The sequence below is a fragment of the Apus apus genome, chromosome 3, assembly GCF_020740795.1.
Source record: "Apus apus isolate bApuApu2 chromosome 3, bApuApu2.pri.cur, whole genome shotgun sequence".
Lineage (NCBI taxonomy): Eukaryota > Metazoa > Chordata > Aves > Apodiformes > Apodidae > Apus > Apus apus.
This window is the reverse complement of record NC_067284.1, coordinates 23,004,126-23,024,969: the sequence shown is the minus strand read 5'-3', so window position 1 is coordinate 23,024,969 and position 20,844 is coordinate 23,004,126. Positions and strand designations below refer to the sequence as shown.

At 38.7% G+C, this 20,844-nt stretch overlaps 1 protein-coding gene across 8 annotated transcripts in view; it reads right to left on the bottom strand.

Moving 5' to 3' along the window:
- The window catches only part of DST (dystonin), a 296,184-nt gene that overhangs the window by 167,621 nt on the left and 107,719 nt on the right, over positions 1-20,844 (bottom strand). For 7 of the 8 annotated variants that reach the window (XM_051614876.1, XM_051614875.1, XM_051614881.1 and 4 more), the window contains 3 exons: positions 19,641-19,730; positions 16,725-16,802; positions 14,157-14,249 (listed from right to left, as the gene is read on the bottom strand). In XM_051614876.1, coding sequence (XP_051470836.1) covers positions 14,157-14,249; positions 16,725-16,802; positions 19,641-19,730 — 261 coding nt within the window. Of the gene's footprint in view, positions 1-14,156; positions 14,250-16,724; positions 16,803-19,027; positions 19,127-19,640; positions 19,731-20,844 lie in introns of all 8 variants that reach the window. The other variant, XM_051614873.1, reaches the window with a different exon arrangement.

The following is a 20,844-nucleotide window of genomic DNA, read 5'->3' as shown; positions in this document are numbered from 1 at the left end:
AGGTTAGACATTAGGAAGAAATTCTTTACTGTGAGGGTGGTGAGACACTGGTACAGGTTGTCCAGGGAAGCTGTGGAAGCCCCATCCCTGGAAGTGTTCAAGGGCAGGTTGGATGGGGCTCTAAGCAACCTGATAGAGTGGGAGGTGTCCTTGCCCATGCAGGGGCATTGGAACTAGATGAGCTTTAAGGTCTCTTCCAACTCAAACCGTTCTATGATTCTGTCATTCTGTGACATTTGTTCTTTAAGCATGGAACAAATTACTGAGTTTGCATGAGTCTGAACAGCTGTTTGCTAGAGATCCAGTTCTCCAAATTATCTCAAAGCCTGTGAATTACAAGTTATGCAAGAAAAGATGACAGAAGTAATTCTCCTCACAGACCTTGCATTTCAGAATCAAAGTCTTACATGGCACTAAAAACTTGTTTGTAACTTGGAGAACTAGTTCACTTCTGCTACTGCAAGTGTTTTTTCTCTGCATGTAAATTCCTTCTGCATCACACAATTATAAAAATCTATACAGCAAAAAGCCTCAAGCTCTTTGTTTTCACTCATTTCAGTGATGCAGTTTTGAGTCCAAATAGCAGATCAGATCAGAGAACTCCTTCCAAAAGAGATCAACAGTGGTACTAAATTTCTGTGGCTTGTTTTTTACAGTGCAAACAAAAGAAAAGCAAGACTAGCATAGATAGTAAGTAGTCTTCCCTCCAATTCCATCTTATCCCAAATGTTTTGAATCAAGTCTAAACTTGACAGAATGTGCTTACTTAACTGCATAAAAGTATATAATGGGCTAGAGATGTATAATGAAATATTCTGATGTCAGCTAGCTCTAAACCAGAAAAGTCTGAAGAACACTAAGCAATAACTTCAAAAAGTATACATTAATATAGAGGTATTTTGCAATGCTCTTTTCCACCATAGTTATGTGCTGTGTATTGAAAGGATTGTTGACAGCATGTTGTTGAGGGAAGTACAGTTATACAAATGGAATTTGAACTTGCATGTGATCACAAGAGGTCATCTCCCCTGACGTTACAGTTGGACTTTGTGAGTTTCCATTTGGCCATAAATTCAAATGTTCCTATTCAGCTCTCGCAAGGCTCTGCGGAGCTGCGAGTTCAGCAACACCCTTCCAAAAATATTGGACCAGTTGAAGCAGGCAGAGAGAAAAAAAAAGAATGACAACGATCTAAAAACACATTACCTCTAAGGAAAGGCTGACAAAATTTGTTTATTTAGTCTGAAGTATTAGTTTATCTTGATATGATAATAGTTTGTCTTTAAATATGTAAAATGTTGTTGCAAAAATAGTAAATCAATTATTCTGGGGATGCGAAAAGAACTAATCAGTTTAAAATGAGCATGCGTGTTTTCAGCTAAAAGCACTTTTTATTAAAAGAGACAGATAGGCAATAGAATAATTTCTCAGAAAGCATGAGAAACCACCAATGAGGCGGACACAGATGGAAGTGTCAGTCAGCAATGGTTTTGATTAAGTTATCTTGCTTTCAGGTAGGGAAATGACCTAGATGACCTTTCCAGAATCTTTCCAGCCCTAGTTTTGTAGTTCCATCAATTATTACAGATCTCCTTAATTCACCATCATTTAAGATGCAATGTGTCTGCTTCTTCTGAGTGTTACCAGGAAGCAATACTATGCCAAGAAAACAAAACTCCTTACTTCTGCACTTCTACTGTGATTTTACAAATCACATTCCTGAAGACCAACTGGCATGTCTCCCTTCCTTAACTGTACTACATAAAGTTGTGGAAGTCCAGGGAAGTTGTGGGTGCCCCTTCCCTGGAAGTGTTTAAGGACACGTTGGATGTGACATGGAGAAACCTGGTCTAGTGTGAGTTGTCCCTGTCCATGCCAGGGTTTGGAATAAAGTGATCTTTAAGGTGCCTTCCAACCCAAACCGTTCTATGAATCTGTGAATAGATAACACAACTTTATATGCTGGTGGACATAGTTGAAAGGTGTCTTGTTACCTTACCACTATTTGCAATAACAACTGAAATAATAAAGAGATTACTACTTAGCCAGAAGTAGTCTACTGAATATGCTGGTTAAAAATAAACTTTTTTTTTTTTTTTTTTTAAAGCAAGACTATTTCCTTTAACCTGACTTGAATATGTGTGTTTTTTTTCTTGCAGATTATTATTAGTACTGTAGATGAGATAAGACACCCACTGTATCAAACATTATGTAGATGCACGGCAAAAAAACAGCTTAGGATCTTGCAGTCAAGACAATAGCTGAATATTGATAGTAGATTAATGATTGTTTATATATTAGACATTTCATTCTAGAAAATATTTATATCCATAAACCGGAACTGAAACCACCACAAATTAGACTGAAAGAATAATCATAATGATTGATAACATGATACACGTAAGTCATTGGTTTTGACACAAGCTGACAACCACGAAAACCAGTGGTAACACCAGCTGGAAGCTAACTTCTGCTGATGCTGAAAGAAAACTACGGCTTGTTTCAACTCAGGAGACATCAAATATCACAGTGGCAGTAGCTCCCATAAAGATGCCAAAACTACAGCCTTGATTTTTCTACTCCACCTGCATTGTGCTAAAACATTTCCGAGAAGGGGAAGTTGCTGCCTGTATCAGTCTTGATTCACAACTTCTTGATCTGAATGCAAACTACCATATGCTCTAGGAAAAGCTTGAGTTAGAACAGTATCAGGTGATATCTTGTTTGAGGAATTCACCTCCCTCTATTAGGAACAAAGGCAGAAGAATTTAGGCCCCAGTAGAGTGTGGAAAACTTTTCCCTCAAAGCTATTAGTGAGCAGTCAGGAACAAAGCTTCAGAACACCCTGCTAACCTGAATTTGCAAATAAGAAAACAGAAGTAATGTGGAAGCACCTCTTTTGAACACAAAATTATGTTATTGTTTTATATGCATAAGAAGGTGAGTGAGAGAATGAAACTCCAGTAGTGGGGACTATGTTGTTTCAGAGGGTAAAATGTCATATCTCTGTTACAGCACCAATTAGCCAGGTTTACCAGCAAGTTTCTCCTGGTGTCAGTCTCTCAGTTTAAAAAGCCAACACGTTTTCAAATATCAGCCAAATAACAGCCATGCCTGGCTGAAAAGACAAGGCCTCATACTCTCTTACTCAGTAATGACGTTTTGTTCAAATCAAAGAAAGTGCTTAAGCTGTTCCTGAATTCCAGCTAAGATTAAGAGGGCAAAGATCTCCCTGTGTATTAGGAAGCTATTTGTACTAGTATGTACTGTGTGTTGTAATTGGGTGCATTATCTGTATTTAAAAACTAAGCTTGGAAAAAGCATAATTTGATTCCTGTTACAAAAGTAACTTCTATAAAAAGCAGCAGTGTAGTTACCTCTCTGCTAGAAGTACCTTCATAATATGCCCATTCCCTCTGTTCCCTCAATGCAAAGCTCAGATGTCCCTTCTGAGCAAGGAGAATTGGTTTTGGACCAGATCCCTGTATTGGTATTTGACCCACACTTCCAGACTCCAGTTATGCTGAAGATGAGTGGGGCAGAACTGGTAATATTGATTGAATTGACAAGCATGGATACCAACAGACAAAAAATTTTTCAGGTATTTTGCAAATAACCTCATACGTTGGTTTCTTTCATTGTAAAAGGAAAATAATCCTACCCTCAGAGGAAGACGGAATTTCAATAATTAATAGGTCATTCAGGCAGTTTGGGAGAAAGATCTTTTTAAAGAAGTATAGAGAATTATTAACATTATTTATCTTCACTTTTTCTATTTCAAGATGCTTACATATTTCTACCTTTCTTCAGTCCCACTGGCCATAACTGAAAAGAATTAGAAAAAGTCCTTATCTTGATGCAAGACCCAAAGGAATTACAAAACCATCAAGAGTGGATAAGAAAATGTACTGTATTTATTGTAAAATTATTGAATTATTGTAATTATTGAATGTGAACTTAAACAGCTCTCTAAAATTCACTCCATCTTCTAGAATCATTTTTACATTAAAGTCTTCTTTCTTGAATTAGGAAAGAAATCAAACTACAGAGAGTAAAACAGTACATAAATGTACCAATCAATATTCCTGAAGTATAGAGGCATTGCTTAACCTATGAAAAACATTAAGTAATATGTTCAGTCTTAACACTACCTGCAGTATAACAGAATGGGTAAAAGGCTTATATACAGCAGTGATGATATTTTTGTAATAGAAAAAGACTGTTATAATATTTATTCTGAGCTAACTTCCAAAGATAAGGTACTGTGCCAAAATATTTACCTTGCTCCTGTTTAGTGGAATACTAAATAATGCCTTTTCTTTTGGCAAATGGGAAAGCACGGCATCAGAAGAGTAAAATCTCTTTTGTTCAAGCAGCAGATCACTTTTGGTTTCAGAAAGAGAGTGATGCAGCTTTTCAGATTTATTGCTTTCTGGGACATCTTCAACAATTTTGCAAGAAGTTATATTTAACCCAGTTGTTTCATGTTGTCTGCCTAAAATGTGTATAGCAGAATCCAAACTGGCTGCCTTTCCATAACAAAGACCATTAGATTTCTTCAGAAATGCTAATTCTCTCCTGTTGCCATCCTCTGAATATTTCCTCTTCCATGTACAGCATTTCTCTGAATGCCTCTTGTCTTGTTCCTTTAACCACATCTCTGCTTCATCAGACTTGGCAAGCCTTTGATTATCACTATGAAAACTGTCCCCACAAAGAGAATCACTGTTTGCTTCACCCTGTAAAACTTTTGCTTTAACAAGATCAGCTGAAAGGTCTGTACTCACAGGCAGAGTATTACCAGCCACTGTCACTCTCTGGGGGAAGGAATCGGCCAATCCCACATCCCTGGGACAAATCTCGGTGTTTCCTGAAGTTCCCACTTCACACTGGCTTTTTTCTTCATTTTCTTTAACCTGTGCTGAATCCCGTCCTTCCTCAGTTGATTTACTTCTCCTTTTTCTTCTGAAATATTTTCTTCCAGGGGAACGTTTAGCTGGACTTAAGGGAGCTTTGGCAGGATCTAAATACTGTTCTTCCTTCTCAGTCCTCACACATCCACAGACATTCCCCATTTGGCTTTCAGTATCTCACAGTCACACAGTTTCATTCATTCCAGCGTATTTACATACACTTAAATCCTCCTCAGAAAGTTAAGAACCGACGTTCACACCATAATTTCTTCCAGACTTCACATCCATCCTCCTCAGTTCGTAGCCATTTTGCTTATGAGAAATGCACGCGTAATAAACGTTGTGGCACAGTGCCCAGGCAGGGCCTGTGTCTGATTAGACACTGTGGCTTATTTCTGGCCACCAATCCTCTTAAATAAACATCACTGCTTCAGCATTGGGCTGTAATGCCAACAGCCTTTCTCAGAGATGACATAGCATTTATGACCAACAGAATATTCTTGCATGCATTTTAACTTCCTGTTTTAGTAACTCAGGCAAGATAAAGTAGAAAAATACGCAGCAACCTTTGAAACTATTAGCTACACTCCCAATCCAAAAGCAAGCAGTGCAGCAAGCAGCAGGGATTTAGGTAGCAGATTTGGTCTTCTACTTTATATGTTTTTATTACGTATTCGATGAGCCACAGAAGAGAAGATTAAAGTGAAGGATAAGAGATGGCTCTGACAGCTTGTTGGGGGTCATGTTTTTATTTCTATGAGGAGTTTTAATAACAGCTGATGTGATTTTTCACTGATTTGTGAGCTATAAATAACCTGCTGCTTCACCTCTATCATACAAGCATAACAGCTTGCTCAGAGCAGTGGTGCTGTGGCTGGAATTTTGTGCAGATTTAAACCTTCTGGAAGATAGAGGTGAAACAAACCTCAAGAGCCAGTTTGTCTAGAAAAAAAACTGTCTACAAAGTTACTGTTTATAAAAATGGAGCTTTATCCTCCTTCTATGCTCCTGTTCTGTAGGAATCTCTGTGCAGCTCTGAATGTAAAAGCCAAGAACTGTCAAAACTAAGCATGAAAACCAGGTAGTAAGCAATCACCAACAATCTTGGCACCAACATCCTTGGTTTGAAAAAGATCTGCACTTTGGAGATTCAAAACCTACTAAAACCAGCACACATCAGCAGGGGTAGATGTGGATTCTCACACTGAGAAAGAGCTACTGAATGACTTGCCAAGCATTATCAGGTGTTACCATTACATTTCCCTTGCGTCTTTGAAAAGGAATTGCAATAACAAAACCCAGAGACTTTATCCCCAGGGGCCATATTCACTGAAGTATTTTATGACATTTTACTGATGGGATCTAGAATGAATAAAACAGTAAAGAAGCAGGATCAGCCTCCAAGGAATTTCCGAGAATACAGATGCTCATTGCTTGACCACTCTCACAGCACTGGGGTACAATTTGACAGTAAAGCTTAGAAAATTGTATACTGTAACACTGAGGGACTAGAAGGCTGTTACAGAATACCCTGTACCACTGATAGGAAGGCAACTGCATACAGGCACAATGCTAACATGTTCCTTTTCAAAGTAGATGCTTATGCCATGACCACACTCTTTCATGGCCTTAATTTATATTTGCATTTGTAGTATACTTAACATAGAGGTGTGGTTGTGACATTTGCTCCCTTTACTCACAGTAAAAAGCTGTATTCTAGTCAGCTTAGAAAAGCAACTTTCAGCCAAGGCCCAGAGGTCTTACTGATTTAAAAAACACACATCTACATGGGACTGAATTGGGTCCTGACTCACCCTCACCCTAGTTACTAGAAAAGTCTGTAAGATATTAAAAATATAGTCTTTGTAAATGGCATTGCTGTATGTGTACAAGCAAATGGCTTTTATACTTTAAAATTTAACTCTCCTTTTCCTCTCTTGTCACAAAAGAAGATTCAGGATTTTGCAGTGCAATGGACCAAGATTGATTTGAGGTGGTCAGTGACCAGCTGGAGTGCATGGAGCTCTGCCTGGGGATGGATGAGAAGCCAACCGAGAGCTTATGGGTCAGGATTAAAGGGAGGGCAGGGACAGACGACATTATAGTGGGGGCTTGCTACAGGTCACCCAACCAGGAAGACTGGGTGGATGAGGCCTTTGATAGACAGATAGGAGCAGCCTTGCATTTACAAGCCCTGCCCTCATGGTGGATTTCAACCACCCCATTATGTGCTGGGGGGACAAAACAGTAGGGCATTATAACAATCCAGGAGGTTCGTGGAACGCATTGATAATAACTGCCTTCTCCAAGTGATAGAGAAGCCAACAAGGAGAGATGTTACACTGGACCTTGTTCTCACCAACAAGAAGAGGCTAGTGAGCAATGTGAAATGCAAGGGCAGCCCTGGCTGCAATAACTATGAGATGGTGGAGTTCAAGATCCTTAGGCTAGCAAGGAGAGCAAACAGCAAGCTACCCTGAACTTCAGGAGAGCAGACTTCAGCTTCTTCAGGAACCTGATTGGTAGAATACCATGCCATAAAGCCCTGGAATGAAAAGGGGTTCAAGAAAGCTGGTTAATATTCAAGAATCACCTCCTCGAAGTCCAGGAGCAGTGCATCCACTCAGGCAAAAACTCCAGGAAGTCTAAATGTATGAAAAAGGAGCTCCTGGACAAATTCAAACACAAAAAGGAAGCCTACAGATGACGGAATACAAAAATAAGTAGCCTGGGAGGAATACAGAGAAATCGGCCAAGCAGCCAGGTACTAGGTTAGGAAAGCTAAAGCCCTGACAGAATTTAATCTGGCCAGGGATATCAAGGGCAACAAGACCTGACCACACTAGGGGCTTTGTCTCAGACACCTGACTACACTTGACTGGAAGCTCAGACCTGGCTAAAGCCAAAGCTCCAAATGACCAAAGCTGTTAAAAGTACTATTAATGAATTGCTGTGTTTATTTTTAATTTATTTAAACAAAAAATCCAAAGATACAAATGTATACCCACCTATGCTACTAGTTTAAAGGGGAGATGAGGCAAATAATTTTTCTGGCCTATAAGTCCTTAAAAAGTATAACATGAAAAAAGGATCAGACCAGCGCTTGTCTGCGGTTTGATCTGTCTCAAGGCTGCTTAATCACAAAGAAGAGGTTAACATTAAGACACGGCAAACAAGAGATTAATACAGAGATGAAATTGCTTGTGCAGATTTGTACGAGTTTGCATTTAACCACAGATTTCTGTAACTTGTCAAATACACCTCTGACTGTGAACTGCATTATGCTCTTAACATAGAACAGGAGTATTACACATTCAAGTGGCGATGTCGTTGAATATCTTTGTATTTCTTAGTCTGTAAAATGCTGAGACCATTCATCCTTTGCACACTGCTAATTCAAGCTTTATCATTGCTTTCATATAGTTTGCAAATGTAGTAAAGGCAAGGTTACTCCACTTTGCCAATCGAACTGTGTCTGGTATCCTTTATCTTTTACGCTAGAATAACATGATCAAAAGCCTGCTAGGAATGCACTTCAGGTAGTTTGGATCCAAGATCTCTGACCCCCACTACTCCCCTTTTTTTGTTGTTGTTCTTTATGCAACACAACAAAAGCAATGGAGCATTTAGCATAAATTTCGTGGTACTAAGACAGCATACCAGATAACCAGCAAGCATTTTGTTGCATAGCCCAAAGGTCAAATGGAGAATGACAGAGAGATAAACATAAGCCAAAGTGAAAGTGAAAATTAAAGCAACACACGATAGAGAACATGGCAAAAAAGAAAACTGTTTGCCAGAAAACAATACAACAAAGGCTACACTTGGAGTTGTTTGAGCTGCCCTGGCAACCACTGCTCAAAATCTGAAAGAACTTTTGGTTACCTCTGAGGTACCAGAAGTCATGACCCTGAACAGGAGAGGTTTTCTATCCAGTGAGATGGCTCATAAAAAGAGGAATTTGTTCCTTGTTGACGGTTTTAAGGGATTAAGGAGGAAGAGAATCAAACAGATGAGCTGACTGCTCATAAATCTTATCCTGCTACAGTTATCTCACTATCTGTAGAAATCAAGTCTAAATAAGACTCTGCAATGACCCTTAATGTCTCTTGTCTCTGCTGTGGTTCACATGAGTCCCAGAAATTCCAAGAACTCCACACTCGTTTTAGCAATTTATTTATTTATTTTAATTGCTGAAGAATTCAGGAAGAAATACCTAGGAGCTCAGGTGAAGAATAAAATACAGGAAGAGTATAGCCTATCAGATGCTGAATGACAGGTCTGCTGCAATGACTAATGGCTGGGAACTCCATCTCTCAGGTGGAACGGCATAAAGTTTACCCTACAACCACTTACAGTTAGAGATTAGACAGCTGGCTGCATAGCTCCATCTTTAAATCCTTGAGTAGATCAGACCTTGAACTGTTTTAGGTATTTTAAAGCAGAGGCAGATTAAACTTGTAATTCTTGGTCTCAAAGATCCACAGCTTGGGCAAGACCCAGAGGCAAGCTTCATAGCCAGCTGCTCCCAGCAGAAAAAGGTACTGGAGGAACAGCAAGTGAAAGCCAGACCCAGCCCCCTCCACTCCTCACTGCCACCTCAGAAAAGAGAGGCAGAAAGCAGAAAGTGCATCTCTTGTGACCTCATTAGGGAACTAACAGCAGAGCAGCTGAAGCAGAGGAAGGTGCACAGGCCCAGAACATCCATTAAATGATGAGCACAAGGCAGAGGAATATTGGGAAGGGACCACCACAGCTGAGCTGCCCTGAGCCTCCTCGGACCACCCAGTATGAAGGCCATAGCCCTGACAACCAACACAAGAGTGCTTCAAAATGGCAACCTGCACTGCAGGCTCTGAACACCTAACTGCAGTGAGAGGAACTTGGGAAATGGCTGGGTTCCTGTCCTGTGTCTCAGCCTAGTCATCTATAAATAAATCCACCCTTCATACCTTTTTGCCCACCACAGGTAAAAGTTCAACTGCTAATTTGCTGGACCCAACGAACAGCCTATAAACTTCTTCAGGGAAGACTGATAAAGAATGAAGTTTGCTTAAGGATTTAAGAGGAGTCAGCAGCTAAAAAAAGAAATATTTGCTGACTGACCAGAGAAAAGTGAAGAGGCGACATGTGCCCCAAGGGGGCCTGAGAGAAATCAGTCTTTTGGACAATATTGTAGTAACTGGACAAAAACATTATCGACTGGAGCCTGGAACAGCAGCATCCTGCCGAGGTCTGACAGCAGGGAGCTGGGGAAGGCGGAAGGAAAAGTGTTTCATGGCAGTTCCTGAGCTGCAAAATTATGATCTAACTGAAGCAGAAAAGTCTACTGAGTCATGACTTAGAAGCTCCAGAAATTTTTTAAGCTGTGAGTTCACAATGGCATAATTTTGCATGCCTCAAAGTTTAAATTTTCAGGTTTTGCTTTTATTTGGCATGGTTTTTTCAACCAACTGCAAATTATTCTAAATATTTAACATTTTTTAAATTAAGGACTGCAGTGGTTTGAAAATAAATGATCATCAATTTTTACAAAAATTATCTTACTAAAACTGTGGTTACTTACTGAGGCCAAATTCTGCTTTCATTTACAGTTGCTCATCGCCAATGTCATCCGTGAAAATGTACTGGGTGATGAAGGAGTACATTCAAGTATGAATTTGGATATTTATAAATAAAGCCTGCAATTATACAAAATCCTGCGATCTGATTTAGCAAGTTCTACAGGTGAGAGGAAAATAACTCACAGTAGTTACTGCATTATGAACCTGGATTTTTAAAAAGCCACATATTATTAAAAGCATGTGAAATACACACATTGAAAGATTACCTAAATCCTAGTCACATACATACCTTAAGGATTTTCAATACCCACAGGACAAATTATTTTCTAACATACTCAGCTCAATAAACCACCAGATTTCCCATTCCATCTTTTCTCTATCTTATATTTCATTACTTAGGACACTGAAGAATGTACAGTTTCTGGACTTGTGCAGCTTCAAAGATCAGTGGTATAACTCAGAACAAGTTATATTTATGTAATTATGGTTATCAATTTACAAAGCCATAGCCATCTCTAGATAGAATTCACATGCAAGAGAAATATAATTCTCAAATGCATAAAATATTTTTTGTTTGTTTATCATGTCTTTTCCCTAGATCATTCCTAAATTCATTCCAATATTCAGAAAGATTTTCTACTTTGAGGAAATATTATTCTCCAGATAAGTGCTATAACTCAGAGAAACAAGAAGACACAAACAACAGCCAAAAAAAACCCCTGGCATCTTGACTACCTACCAGGTTGCAGTGTTATTAGAATACACTTGAATGATGGAGCAGAGGCAGTAACAACACACAGCAAACAGCTCCTTAGACTCACTGAGAATTCAACTACTGCAAACACTAGGAAAATTTAAGGGGCAGTTCAGATGAAGACATCTCAATGTAGGTGTCCACACATACATGTTTACATGCTGGCTACGTCTTCAAGAGTCCAATTTATCCAATGGAGGCAAGATTTAAGTTTCCTAAACATGGGCTTCTACAGCTCTTCAAGATACCCTGCTACATCTCAACTGGCCTGCAGCTGCAGGGCCAGTTGAGCATGGGTCTCTCATCAGAGAACTCCACATGCACTACCTGGATACTCTAGCATACCATAGATGTCACTCAAATGCCACTTGTCTTTAGGAAACTGAATCAAAAGCCCTGGAGATCTAGCTAGTGCAGTCAATGGATCTTGAACAGCAGTGTTTAACACCCTGAAGAGAGAAAGTCAAGAAGAAAGTCATTTGGCCACCTAGAACACAGGAGACACTTAAAACTGTCTGAGATATCTACATGGGGACAGCAGATACACCACAGGACCTAAGAAAACTTGCTTCTTACCATATATCTTACTGGATATGATGTATCATCTCAGATCACAATAGGCACCTATGTTGAACAACTGGATAGCTCAGCAGGTGCTCTAGGCACCTACTGCAAATGATCTGAATTGCTCCACCAACTTCATCCACTGTGTTGACTAGCTCTCCAGGCCTTGAATCTGTCACTAAACATGTTTACCACCATTTAAAATGCAGTTTATCAAAGGTGTTTATGTTTAGTCCAAAGGAGTGAGCTTCTAGTAGCTGGTTTGTTGACTTACCCTATAGGCTATACTAGCTGGAGAGACTAAACCTCTATCACTCAAATTATAAGGACAATTTAGATACTTACTGCATATGAACACAGCTCCTTATAAGCACCTGGATTTAGGTGTTCTAACTTTAAATTCACTCTCACCATAACCTTCTTAATATCTACAGGATTACTCCATGCATAAACACAGTTCATGTGATGAAGCTTCATCCCTTTGTGAAGACTCTGCTGTTGGACTTTCCATTCAGATTTTTCCCCTCATTCAAAATCTAAGTGAATCCAAAAAAACTATGTGAGGTGTAAGGACGCATGTCCTTCTGAACTTCCTTATGCATTCTGAACACATGGGTATCCATGACACCAAATTGCCATACACTTCAAAAGAACTGGTATATGGGCAAATACCAGAGTAGCACAGAGGGTGTCTCTTATATCATCTTACAAATCCACTCAGCATTCAGTGTAGGTACTGCAGCCATTAATGACAAAAACACTAACTATTTAAAAAAAAATAAATACTGTTCTTCAGTTATTTCATAGTTGCTAGTGAGCCTTCATACTTAGTCCAAGAACAACTACATTAATTCTTAAAGGTATTGTAACAGCAATTTTTAAAAGGTAATTTGAAATAATAAAAGCTGTCAGATCTGCAGTATCTCAATTGTATTTGTAGAGATTTAGTTGGTAGTTACTATGGTCACAAGAGAGGGAAGTAAGTAGGTTTCAGCTACAAGTTAAATGTTTCTACATATTTCATATGGAACTGGTTACCTTACAAAGGAAAATTCTTGTAACACCAGCCCACCTAAATTAGTTCCTTTATAGAAACATTTTTCCTTCTCACCATTTCTTACAGCTGTAACTAGTAACACTGGCTTTCATCACTTTTTACAAGCACCCAAAATTAGATCAGAATTCCTGTGTTTCAGCTAGTGAGAAAAAACAATTTCATCCTGCAAAAATCCATTTGTCAGGTTCAGAAAGATAAAAGTTACACCAAGCATACATTAATTTCCACTAACAGCTTCTAACAGTAAATTTTTAATAATCTTAAAACACAGCAACATTTAATCACTGCCTATACTGTGAGTCACACTTAAATACACTTAAGCCCAGCCTTCTTTCTCTGTACAGCCATGTGGGAGCAAAGACTGACAGGACAGAGAGGACCAAAGGGAATCTCAGGTTCTCACACATAGTGTTTTCTACTTTACCTCATGCACTGGCCTGGGCTAAGCCATGGACCCTGTTTAGATCAGGGACACACTGTCCCCATTAGTGTCCTCTGCTCCTTGTTGGGATTAGCAGAAAGGCAAATTTGATTTTGCAGACTTTTTAAAGAATATTTTTTCCAGTCATATAAGATATTCCTAAGTAAACCACGCTTCTCCTATATGACCATGCATTTTTCTGATCATTTAAAATGCCTGCACAGCAGGGAGTTTATAACTAACAATGCTGCAGTCACTAAATGGGAATTATCTGTCCTCTGAATTACATCATCTACAGCCACGGCCATTGTGAAAACCTCATTTTGTGAAACAATTTAACACCACATACTGTAAAGGCTGCATTATACTGTACACAATCCCACCAGTGTACTACAACCAGAGTGCCACCTAGTGTGATCCACGTTACCATCACTGGGGCTAAAAACAAACGCCGAAGTGTTAGGGATGGCTGGAAAAGGCTGAGAGCAGTGCCTGCTAACATGTTCCTATCCACACAGAAATTCAGATCCGGAATGAAAAAACATGTAAAATTTTTGAACACATTTTAACACTCATCACAGGGAGTTTGCAAGACCGGTTTGGCCCAATGCTTGAAGGAATATATCATATGCTGCCTTTCATGATGTTCAAAACGCAAGTTATTTTTCTCTCACAGACAGAAAACTAGCAAACAAATGACACCTTCAAATTCAGTTTACATCACAAAATAAGATATATCATCAAAACCTTCAAATATACATTAGAAAACAGATATAATCTATTTTTGCACAACCTATATGGAAACCTGTCTAAGCTGATACATTCATCATAACTATGTGCAAGAATCTGACTAAAACATACTGTCAAGCAAAACTATACTTACCTGAAAGTGCAAAATTATGGTCCATATCAACCCCAAAGTCAATTTGGGATTCCCATCTGTTATATCATCATTTCTAATGTTAACCAGTTTCACCTGCCATGGTGGAAAGAAAATACCAACAAAATTTAAGAAAATATGCCACAAATACATGGTGCACACAGGTATGACTATAAAGGATGCATTACTCACTTCCCGAGCCTACTCTGTTGGTTTTTTTTAATTCTCAAAAGCAGAAAGGAATTGCATTCTGGCTGTAAGCAGCCCACAAGGAATCACCCTCTCCCCCCACACCATGCTGGGAAGATTTCTCAGCTGTCAGTACACCACCCAACCTGTTCCCTATGCCAAATACTCTTCAGGTTGGTCTCTGTCAGAGGGGAAAGGTGTGACAGAGGGGGAAAGGATAACAAGAATATGATGATCTGTAACTGTGGTGTATCAGTCTCAGCACAGTGGTGACCCAGGAAGCTATCACTGCCTTCTTCTTCCCCACACTCCCCTGCATCAAAGCAAGAATTTAGTAGTAGGAGAACTGGCCTGCTAAAATCTGGCTTGATAAAATCAGGAATTTAGTATCACATTTAAATAACCAATGGCTCAATAATGACAACCATTATCACTTCTGCGCTGTATTCATTCACAGTGCTATGAACATGAAATGGTTAACAGGATTAAAACAAAGGGGGAGATTTTTATCACTCCACGAAACTCACTCCAGAGTTCAATAATTCCATTTTCTTTGACATAATTTAGTATTACATTTAACTTCTTCATATGTATTATGTATCCATATAGCCTACCAATTAAAGGTGACTCAGCTAAAAGGCATTTTATGCTTATGTTAGTAATATTACATGCACATGCTTTTTAACATACAGCCTGTTATCAACACCAAACAAGCAAAAGCATGTCCTTCTCTTGATCTGCAGATATAACCTTCACTATTAGCAAAAAGAAAAAAAAACAAAAGAAAAAAAAATTGACAACACTCTCTCTGGAAGAAAGGGAGTGTATTCCACAGTTCAAAAAAGAAATTATAAACAAATTCAAATGTCTTCCTTCCCCAGCACTATAAAAACTGCGTTTGGCAAAACCCTACAAGACAGTAAAATACACCTTATCTTTCTTTTTATCTTCACCCCCCCCCCCCCCCCAAGTCAGGCTTCCAAATTACCAACATATAGGAACTCTCTGCCTTACAACCACAACAAAGCTTTGTATCTGGAGGTTACACAGCCAACTCAAGCAAGTTACCTCCTAAATACAATTTAGAAACACCTAAGGGGGGCCAAAACTTTAATGAAATGCAAGTCCCACTAGCAACGAGCCAAGAAGACCAAAGCCCTACAAGCATTTTGCACGGTACAGTACAGCCATCTTCACACAACCATGATGCTAAAGAGAGCACAAAAATACTCAGATCACAATCAATGACTGTGTGATGGAGACCTGCAGTTCCCAATGACACCTGCATGCTCAAAAACATGAGGATGAGCTGATCCTACATCTCTGCTTTAACACGCAGTCTGATGTACATAAATAAGATTTTGGTGTAGCCTAAGTCCAGAGGTCTTGCTGCCCACAAATGCCATTGTGGCTGTCATTTCAAGCAGCCAGCCATTCATTTACCTCATAGCACATTTTTTCAATGGCTTGTTTAGGTAACAGGAAAAGTCTGCCCTGAACTCAGCAAAGCAGGATTGAGCCCTCAGTGCACACACACTACTCAGTGACCCAAAAGATAGTTTGTAATTTCACTCATATATGGAACGACATCAGTTTTTACAACCAAATTAAGTGTCTGTGTGTGATTTGCTACCTCATATTTTTTCAAACTTTTTGAGTAGCAAATAAAAAATAAATCAACCATTCAGAAAGCAGATTTCCAGTGTCAATTCATTTGGATGGGATGAATGGTAAAGTCCAGTTTTTCCTTCCATCCACACTTTGACATTTTTTTATCATCATCATTTTGCAAAGGGAGAAAGCAAGAATTCTCTAAGTGTTTAAAATAAATTTTAAAGCAGAAAAATTCTTAGAAATTGAAAACTACACAGGAGTGTGGGTTTCAAGTGCTTATCTTAATGGTGATACAGGTGAAATTAAGCGTGAATCTTCCACCGCCCAGGTGACTCTGATGCTTTTCTAGGGTACTGGTTTTGCTTTCATTAGTATCAAGGCTTGAGAAAGCTTTCCCAAAACAAATAAAATCAAAACAAGGAACTCCCATACAATGTTCCAATTTTTTTGAATCTGCATTTTGCACTAAAAATCAGATTGTGAACTGCATACCAGCTAATATCTAAGCAGTAGGAAAGATTGTTACATCTGCTATAAGCAACTCCTCTTTAACATCATATACCACATGGAGTGTGTTGATGTTACTGCTCTGAGAAGGGTAAAGTTACCTTTGCCAGATCTCTCAAATTCAAGCACAAGATCCAGCCAAGTCTATGCCAGCAGCTGTCACACAGCATGCATAAAAGATAAAGCCAGACAACTTATTTATTTATAAGCTACAGGTGACAAAAAATTAGTTACTGTTTTTTATTAAAATTTTCACCATACCTGGCGTTTTTTCAAATATTCAAGTGCAATTTGGACATTCTGGAGTCTGTGAAACCGCATCCGACCTTTTTCTCGGGGCTAAAATTGGAAAACAAGAGTTGTGAGGTTTTCTTGTCAGAAAAAAGAACAGTCTGATTTAAAAGATACCACATAAAATATCTGAAGCACTACAGTTTTAATGAAGCCAACACCTCTGGTGGAAAAGTGTGCTTTAACAATAGTGTTTTTTTTAAACTTAAATTTTTTTTTAGCACAGTGGATGGCAAGAGAGATCAGTGGTCCCAAACTGCATTTTTGATCCATGCAGGCTAATAGCTGTTTCCCTGTTAACCTACTACTAAGGTCAAAAGGGCTAAAAAAGGCCCTACATGAATCTACCTACAGAAACTAAAATGCAATGTATAATTATAAAAGATTTACAATATATTAAGCAAAGAAAAAAATAAGTAATGGATCTTTATATTGCTCTGATAAACTCTGTGATGGAAAATCTTACCTCTGTGAGCAACTTTATGATTTAATGTTGTTTATTTACAGTATGACTGCATAATAATTATGATTACATATTTACATTTACATATTTATTTAAAGCATTTAATAAACATAATACGTTCCTTCAAACAGAATAATACAACATATACAGACTTAAGAGTGTGATTAAACTCTTGATTTGGGTAGAATATTATAAAGTGTGAAAAAACATAACAAGTCACTCTTCTCAAAGCAAAGTCAAAACAAGCAAGAAGAAACTGTAAAATAAGCATGACTGGTGTGTTAATGGAAACATGGCAAAACTGCATGCAATTAGTGTAAAATCACCAAGAAGAAGGATCACACAGCAAAAGCAAACTTTACTTAGCTGTCACAGATCAGCAACAGGAATGCAGTTAAATTTATATCATTGTATCCAAATTCTTCTATTCTTCCTCCTTATTTCAGATATTTCACAAACTCTCACAGAATAAACTGAAGCAGACTATAATTGCTAGGGATCAGCCATGAGCAAGTATTTCCTCACACAGTAACTGCTAAACACACAGGTAGAAGCCCAAGCCCTCCTCAGCTGCCTTTTCCCCCCTCCCCTGTGGAGTATCAGATGCTTGCCAAAATGAAACATGGGAAAATGGAGTTAAGTAAGAAGCACAAACTAAAACACAAATAATTTTAATTTCCATTACAGAACCTTCAAATTAGCCCCTTGTTTTTCACACCAATAGCCCAGGATCAGGCCCTGCAGCCCTTGCTTCTGCGTAGCTTCCCTGGATGGAATGAAGGACTGCAGACCTGGAACTTGGTTTTCCACAACAAAAGGTAGTATAATAAAACCCAAACTATGTATTTAGGTATAGCAGCTCAGAAGGTAAATGTTTATTTCAACATCCAACTAAAATGCAGCATTTTGAGTTTGTTATGCCCCAGAAAAAAAAAAAAAAGCACACAAATTCCACTGAAATCACAACTGCAGCACAACACACGGCGAGCCAAGAAGGCACTCGGGCCCTATGACAGCAGATTGCTCTGGCAAACACTAGTAACGCAAGGTCTAGAGAGGCATGACACTGCTCACTTTGACTAACAGGCACTCAGCATTTTACACAAGTAGACATTTCCCTTCTGGACAGTTAAAATACAGTGAAATGATAATTCAGCATTTGCTGAGAAAAAGATAAACCCTGAAAACAATCTGTATACTTAGTAGCCACTACACAGACCTGTCACTTGACTTCTACTTGGAATCTCTGCTTTGAGAAAAATAACCTGCATTCAATAAATTCTAACAAACAGATCTGTGCATTTGAATTACCTCATTTCAAAATGTTATCCCCTATCATGTCACATACACTGTGGGTGCAGTCGATTTGTGCTTCTGATGAAGACAAATCAGGTTTTTTGCCATCAGCCTCACTAAGAAGGGCCTTTGAGTCTTTGGCTAAATTACTTATACATGGGCATTACTGTTTCCAAGTAAAAAAAACCAACCACTTCCCTATTTATTTAAAATATTATTTTATAATATCTTGATAATGTTCTCCAGTACATATTTGCACCATGGTTTTTTGCACAGTTGAACTAAAGAAAACAGAAATTTTGACCATTTGCATTTTAGCTGTTTGCATAAAGGCAGAATGACGATTTGTCTTTACCATACCTCCATCATAAACACACATACCCCTGGTTTACCAATGTGAGCTCTCTTGTCCTTTCTAAGGTACAGTACTGCAGCACACCAAGCTAAGAATTTACATTAGCAGTCACCACACTTCAAACACTACATTAGTACAGTTATGGGGGTCGGCACCTACCCCCTTATCCTCATCCTCCACATCCTCATGCTGTTCATTTGCGCATGCGTCTGTTGAACTCACCAACCGTAAGGTCTTCAAAAAATCTCGCTCTCTTGGCTAATGAATATAACAGACAGGAGACAGGACAGCAAAAACACAAGACAGACCACAAATGAAAAGAAGAGCATGAAAAGAAGAACATAATGAAGAGAACAAATACCAAGCAAGGGGAGTAATGCTCACAAAGAAAGGAAATGACACCTGAGGAGTATGTTAGACAATTTCAGGGACATTTTATCCTTGCTATTTGTAAGTTACTCCCTTTAATGTGAAGGGATATTAAGCATCCAATACTTGTTAAAAGAAAAACTGTAAATAAAAGGGAAGAACAGAAAGAGTAGCGCATTACCCTACTAAGAAAGGAAGTCTCACTGACCACAAGACACAAAGAGAACAGATTGCATTCCCCCGCAGAATTCATGAACAGAAATACAACTTGTGTATTCGGTATCAATTAACAGATTTTGGAAAATATAAAAAACCTCCAGTAGTCAGTATGTGAAGAACTGACAAACAGAGCAAATGAATATATAACAAACTGCAACCACTCCACTCTGATCTAAAAGCTTACCAAGGTGTCTCCAGACAGGACTTCTAAAAGTGAGATCAAGTTATGTCCATCTCTTAGGTCTTCATAGAGATCATTCACATGCTTTCGAACCTGCACAGATAAACACCAAAATTAAACATAAGATCCCCATTTATACCTGAGAATTCATACTAATACATATATTTTCATATACATACAAACCACAGATACACCTCAGCATGGCTTTTCAAATTTATTCACTTTCATGACAAATTTAATAACCCAAATTAATTGCAACAGATAAAATTCCCATCTCTGTCTGCACTCAATTCACATTTTATGTCATTTTACTGAAAAGAAAAACAGTATAAAGTTATGGGTAATGAATGCACATAGCAATGGCAGAATCAGTATCTGACAGTTTAAATTATACCAGATACCCACGTATTTTGACCTAAATTATGACCACTATCACACAGCACTAGCTAGATCCAATGAATTGTAAAGTAATACACAGAGTTAAATCCTCTCTCAAAATATGCAACATATCAGTTTACTGGAGTTTGGACAAAAGTTAATACCCATTCTGGCCTTAAACTTATTACTAATCAGAGCATACTATCCACTAATTAGCAACATTTTTTCACTTCAGGTTTCTCAGTACTTAGTGAGTTTTCCCAATGGCTCACACATCCACCTTATACAACATACCAAAGAAATATGACATTAGGTTATCTAGTGAAGCCAAGGACAGAGACAGCCTTTCCCACCAGCCACACCAGTGGCAGAGGTTACTGCTCTCTACAGCTCAGCAACACTCTACCACCAGCACTCAACCCAGCCAGTCCACTCCTGTGGTGCCTCCTCCAGAGGTGCCTTTCCCAGCTGATCTCATTCAACTAAATCAGGTTGAGAAGGGTTGATAACCAGCACATCCTAAAGGTCAACCATAAGCAAGGGAGCAGATGTCGTGAGGGTGAAAAGGGAGGCTGCATAGTGTCCTGGTTTGAGCTCAAACCAGGACACATAGATACCATTACAATCCCTGATAAAAGATATGATTATGCTTAAATGCTTAAAAGATGAAAAACACAATGGTCTTTCATTTTTAAAGCAAAACAACTGTAACTTTTTATTTTTCTGCTCAAAGACCCATGCCAAACTGAGTGCTATGCTCTCTCTGATAGAACCAAGCAAGTTTTCTTTACAATAAAACCCTGTGAGAGGGTTCCCGACTGTCCCTCTC